The 6413-nt window shown below is 37.2% G+C and overlaps 1 protein-coding gene and 1 non-coding gene across 2 annotated transcripts; one reads left to right on the top strand and one right to left on the bottom strand.

Annotated features, from left to right (window-relative positions):
* Positions 1–1926: 1926 nt before the first annotated feature.
* Positions 1927–2033, bottom strand: LOC113691206 (small nucleolar RNA R71). Its single transcript, XR_003448617.2, has one exon. It is a non-coding gene; the product is annotated as a small nucleolar RNA R71 (small nucleolar RNA).
* Positions 2034–2762: 729 nt separating this feature from the next.
* LOC140007228 (uncharacterized) lies at positions 2763–3986 on the top strand. Its single transcript, XM_072049926.1, has 2 exons — positions 2763–2912; positions 3078–3986. The coding sequence occupies exons 1-2, from the start codon at positions 2763–2765 to the stop codon at positions 3984–3986; spliced, it is 1059 nt and encodes a 352-aa protein (XP_071906027.1).
* Positions 3987–6413: the final 2427 nt, after the last annotated feature.

Raw genomic sequence — 6413 nt, 5'->3', positions numbered from 1 at the left:
TGGTATGTTTTGAGAAGATTAAAGCCATATTTGAACTCTTTTGGTGATAATTGCTTAAATATTGTTTAAGTGTTCAAAACTTGATAAATGATGGATTAATGTGTTAATTTTGTGAAATTGTGAAGGATATTGATGTATGAAATTCATGCACAAGATGAAGGAATTGTAAGAATTGTCCTGAGGATAAAGTACAAGAGAAACTAGGAGCAAACATGAAGAGAAAAGAGAAGAAGTAAAAAACTGGAAATTCATCAAAATGGATCCGAGCTCGAATCCGTGTGAGTAAAGGGCGATCCGAGCTCTCGTCTGTACTTCTGGAGCAATGTATTCGAGGTAATAGGATCCGAGCTCGGATCTATCAGAGAAAGTCTTCGGATCGATAAGATACGAGCTCGGATCGAACTTCACCCCTCGGATCCGAGGCTCGGATCTGTCTCTTTCTTCTGCAAGTGGCACTGCCATTTTTTCTCACTTTTTACACAACTTTTCAGCTATTTGGAGTGAGTGAATTCGGTGGCACATGCTTCTGCAACAAAAGGGAAGACAAAATGAGTTATTGACAAGTCTAAACAACATATCTTTTGACTTCCTTTACAAAATCTAAGTGGTTGAAATCATGAAGGAGAAAAAAATGCCTTTCTACCACCTTTTATGCAGAGACACAAGGAGAGAATCTGGATATCACCTTACGTAGCTAGTTTTCCTTCTGGTAACCAGTTTCTCTCTAGCTAGGAGTTTTTGAAAAGCATTTGGAGTTTTCACTTGTAATCATCCTGTACAAGAACATAGCAGAAATTGGAGGCTTCACCATCAATTGGCTAAACTTTCTTTTATCTTTCTTGTACTTGTACTTTATGATGTTCTGCATTAATAAACTTGTGAGTTTGATTGTTAAATCATTTATGAGTAGCTAATTTTCTTTATTTAGTGAGTAGATGAAACTTATGGTTAAATGATATGAATTGAATGTGATTTACACTTATTATATCTTGTATTAACTTGTCTATTTGTACATGTAGTAATTACTTGTTATTGCTTGATCACCAATAGCATGTTTATAGTTGTAATTGTTCAATGAGAATTGGTAGTAACAATGGAAACACATGAGTAGAGCTTAAGTTGTATGTTCATGAAAATAGAGATACACTTAAGTGGATTAACATTTTATTTAAGTGGATTACTTAAGTTGTTATTGTTCAATGAGAATTGGTAGTAACAATGGAGATACACTTAAGTGGATTACTTAACATTTTATGAAAGAAAACAGAGTAGTAGTAGAATTTCACCATCAAAATAGGGAAAACTATTTTGCTCTAGGCCATTTCATCATGAGAATGAGATTTGATAATATTGGAAATGAATCTCTGGTTATACAAGAATAATAACAAGAAGTAAATCTATTCATTTGTGTTGTTTATGCCATAAGTGAAATCTACATCCCTAGATTCAATCTTTAGTGAAATTTCTCCATTTTCATTTAGCATTAATTAAACCAGAGTTGTAGACAATAGCATTATAATTTTCTTGCTCAGATTTATTGTAAGTCTAAATAATAGAGAGAAATAAGGGCCTAGTACTTGTATAATTTGCTCCTCGTGGGATCGACCCGATACGTACTGCAAGACCAACGGTAAATGCTAATAATTTTGAGATTAAACCATTACTGATTCAAATGGCACAACAATCTCAATATAGAGGTAATGCTACCGAAAATCCAAATTCTCACTTGTCAACATTTCTTGAAATCTGTGATACAATTAAGTTTAATGGTGTTAGTGATGATGCAATTAAATTTCGATTGTTTCCATTTTCACTAAGGGACAAGGCTAAGGTTTGGTTACAATCTCATCCACTGAATATTTTTCTACTTGGGATGAATTAGCTAAGACGTTTCTCAATAAATTCTTTCCACCTGAAAAAACTGCTAAACTTAGAATGGATATAACTGGTTTCTCTCAACAGGAAGGAGAGACATTGTATGAAGCTTGGGAGCGCTATCGAAAATTGCAACGAAGATGTCCTCATCGTGGTTTACCAGATTGGCTAGTAGTCCAAACATTTTACAATGGTCTCACCTATCCAACAAAGACGCATGTAGATGTGGTAGCGGGAGGAGCATTGATGGGAAAGATAGCCGAGGAAGCTCAACAATTGATTGAAGAAATGGCTGCTAACAACTACCAATGGGCAAACGAACGAGGTAATACAAGGAGAACCACAGGTATGCTTGAAGTAGATACCTTGAATATGTTAAGTGCAAAAATGGATAATGTGATTAAGATACTTAATAGACACGTTGGTTCTAACTCTAATCAAGGAGTAGTTGTTGCACGTTGTACTACTTGTGGTGGAGATCATGATGATTCTATGTGTTTTAGCAGCGAACAAGTTCAATACCTCAACAATTACAACAGTCCACCTCAAAACAATCCATACTCTAATACCTACAATCCAGGATGGCGTAATCACCCGAATTTTGGATGGAAGGATCAAGGGAACCAACAAAGACCAGTTAATCCACCGGATTTTCAACCAAAACAACCATTTCCGGAGTCCAAACCAGCTTGGGAATTGGCAATTGAAAGCTGACAAATGTATCAAATGATAAAATTGAAAAGTTAGCTAGTGCTACTACTCAACGGTTTGAAAGAATTGAACTCACTAATATATATAGAAATGTTGAGGTCCAATTAGGGCAAATTGTAAATGCAGTTAACAATCGCAACCAAGGGGATATACTTGGTAAGATTGAGGTGAATCCAATGGAGCACGTGAAGGCTATAACCCTCCATAGTGGTAAGGAAGTAGGTGAGCCACCTGTAGTTGAACATGAGAGAGAATGTGAAAGAAGAAAGAACAAGCAGTTGAGTGAGTTAGGAGAAGACGGCAAGAAAATCAAAGGGAAAGAAAAGGTGGAAGAGTGTGAGCTGTAAATAGAAGAAACAACTCCAATTCCTCCTCCGGTGCCATTCCCACAGAGATTGAAGCCTTCAAGGAATGACAAAGATTTTGAGAAGTTTGCCAATATTTTCAAACAATTCCATATTAATATACCTTTTGTTGATGCTATTTTGCAGATTCCTTCATACGCAAAGTTTTTTAAGGAGATAATGACTAAGAAAAGGAAGTTAGTAGATAGCGAGACAATTGCATTAACGGAAGAATGTAGTGCCATCATACAAAACAAATTGCCACCAAAGTTGAAAGATCCAGAGAGTTTCATAGTTCCTTGTACTATTGGTAATTTAGAATTCTCTAAAGCACTTTGTGACCTTGGTGCAAGTGTTTCATTAATTCCTTTAACTGTGGCTAGGCAATTAGGGTTGAAAGAGTTAAAACGTACTAACATTTCCTTGCAATTGGCTGACAAGTCTATTAGACATCCAATAGGCATATTGGAGAATGTACTTATTAAAGTACAGAAATTTATTATTCCTGTCGATTTTGTTATTTTAGATATGGAAGAAGATGTCAATGTACCTATTATATTTGGTAGACCATTTCTGGCCACTGCAGGTATAATAATAGATGTTAAACAAGGTAAGTTCAAGTTCCAAATTAGTGAAGAGGAAGTGGAGTTTGATTTGAGTAAAGTGGAGAAGTATCCCTTTTTTACTGACCATGTTTATTCTGTTGACATATGTGATGAATTGGCATTAGAGATGAGTCAATTTAATCTTGATGATGATTCTCTTGAATTTTGTCTTAATGGTATAGGTTTACAAGAGGAACAAGTTGAAGAAATGATTGAATTTTTGCAGGCACAGGTTCCTTACAAAAGGAGAAATGCATATGAGGAGTTAGGACTGAGCAAAGGGTTACCTCCACCATCATGTGAGCAAGCACCACAGCTTGAGCTTAAGCCATTGCCTAAACACCTCAAATATGCATTTCTTGGAGAAAAACAGACACTGCCGGTAATTGTCAATGCAGCACTGGATGAGGAACAACTAGACAAGCTCTTACGTGTTCTGAGGAAGCATTAAAGGCTATAGGATGGACGATTTCTGATATCAAAAGAATTAGTCCAACTATTTGTATGCACAGGATTTTGTCGGAAGAAAACAATGGAAACACATGAGTAGAGCTTAAGCTGTATATTCATGAAAATAGAGATACACTTAAGTGGATTACTTAACATTTTATGAAAGAAAACAGAGTAGTAGTAGTATTTCACCATCAAAATAGGGAAAACTATTTTGCTCTAGGCCATTTCATCATGAGAATGAGATTTGATAATATTGGAAATGAATCTCTGGTTAAACAAGAATAATAACAAGTTTTACTATTCATTTGTGTTGTTTATGCCATAAGTGGAATCTACATCCCTAGATTCAATCTTTAGTGAAATTTCTCCATTTGCATTTAGCATTGATTAAACCAGAGTTGTAGACAATAGCATTATAATTTTCTTGTTCAGATTTATTGTAAGTCTAAATAATAGAGAGAAATAAGGGCCTAGTACTTGTATAATTTGCTCCTCGTGGGATCGACCCGATACATACCGTACGTTATGATTTCGGCCTGTACACTTGCAGTCAACAAGTATAAAATCGGATTTAAACTTGCATTGATATAAAAGTCCCATCAAAAGCTATGTAAAGACATAAGCTCATTGATGGCTAACTACTGGTGGAGAGAAGCAAATGGGAAAAACAAATTGCATTGGTTATCTTGGAAGAAAATGTCAGTGAAGAGGAATGTAGGAGGATTGGGTTTTAAGGACATTGAAGCTTACAACAAAGCATTACTGGGTAAGCAGATTTGGAGAATACTCACCAAACCAAATCTTCTCATCAGTAAAGTGCTGCAAGCAAGATGCTTCCCAAAGGACTCAATACTAACATGCAAGCCTCAAAAGAATGCTTCCGGATATGGCAAGGATTGCTAGGAGCAAGAAGCTTAATCGCGAAAGGGGTGATCAGAAGGATTGGTAACAGGAGAAGTACGAGCATCTGGGGACATAGATGGATTCCTGGATCTAGTTCTGGTAGGCCAACCTCTCTTGGACCTCAAAGCTGTGACTTGAAGATGGTGCATGAGCTAATAAGCCACCATAGATGGAAGAGGAACACCATTTTTAAGTATTTCATTCAAAGTGATGCTGAGAAGATCCTAAATATTCCCTTAAGTCTGATGGGGAGGGAGGACAACTTTTATTAGCAACACAACGCAAGAGGGATCTATACTGTCAGCTCAGGCTATAAATGTCTAATGAAAGAGAGTGCCAATGCCAAGAAGGTAACACCAGAGGCAGCTGGCCCAAGCATTAAAGAAGGAGGTCAACAAGTTCGACAAATGTGGAACACCTTGTGGAAGCTTAACATCAAACATAAAGTGAAGATCTTCATCTGGAAATGTATAACAGGTGCACTGCTAGTAAGAGCAGCAATATTCAGGAAAACAAGATTGGGAGATCCAGTGTGCAGAATATGTGGGAAAGACCACGAAACAGTGGAACACTTAATGCTAAACTGTCAACACACACAGCAGATGTGGAAGGCAGCACCAATACAATGGGATGGGGCTATAGATCAAAAAGGGGATTTCAAAAGGTGGTGGATCAGAATTCAGAAGCAAGGAATAGGGCAAGGGGGATGGAGCATATTGGCCTGACTAGCAATATCTTATGGCAAGTGTGGAAAGAAAGAAATCAGAAAGAATTTGAAAATAAGACCAGCTGCTCCCCAGCTCGGACAATTGTTAAAGCTCAAAAAGAGTGGCTGGAGCAAGAGGAAATTATGAAAGGCAAAACTAGTCTGAGCACAAGAGAAACATCTTCCAACCTGGAAGAGCATTATCAGGGTCATGATAAAGAGGGTACCATTATGTTGGACATGGCTACAACAAGTCAGCATGGCCAGGTCTCATTGGGGATTGGAGTCACAGCGATAAAGCACCCAAATACTAGGCTTGCGGAATAGGCACTCAAAGAGCGAAGTAAGAGAGACAAAGTCATAGATAAAGCAGTGGCTATCCATCTGGTTTTATGTAAGGCTCTAGAGCATCAGTGGAGTAGAATCACGATCCAGTTTCTAAACCAGGACCTTATGAGACAAATAAAGTACAAGAGCCCCTCTAACAGTAGTCTAGCTACCTTGATAGAGGACATACTGAGCATGCAGAAGTTGTTTCGCATGTGCTTGTTTAGTTTGGTTAATGAAGAAAGTATTAAATGAAGTAGAGATTTAAGTTCTCATGCCTTTGGCATTTTAGTGGATGAGGAGTGGAATTTCCTTAGTGCTAGATGAGCACTAGTTAGTACAGTTCTTTCGAGCCTTTGCTCGTACATGTAATTTCTTGTTTCAATGAATGAAAATCTTCTAACGTTTCGAAAAAAAAAGGAGGAACAATGGCAAATTGGCAAATCGGATATTTGGATTTAAAGGTTTTGGGGTTAGCATTTGATGTTG

Source organism: Coffea arabica, chromosome 5c (genome assembly GCF_036785885.1).
Source record: "Coffea arabica cultivar ET-39 chromosome 5c, Coffea Arabica ET-39 HiFi, whole genome shotgun sequence".
NCBI lineage: Eukaryota > Viridiplantae > Streptophyta > Magnoliopsida > Gentianales > Rubiaceae > Coffea > Coffea arabica.
This window is presented reverse-complemented; position numbering and strand designations above follow the sequence as displayed.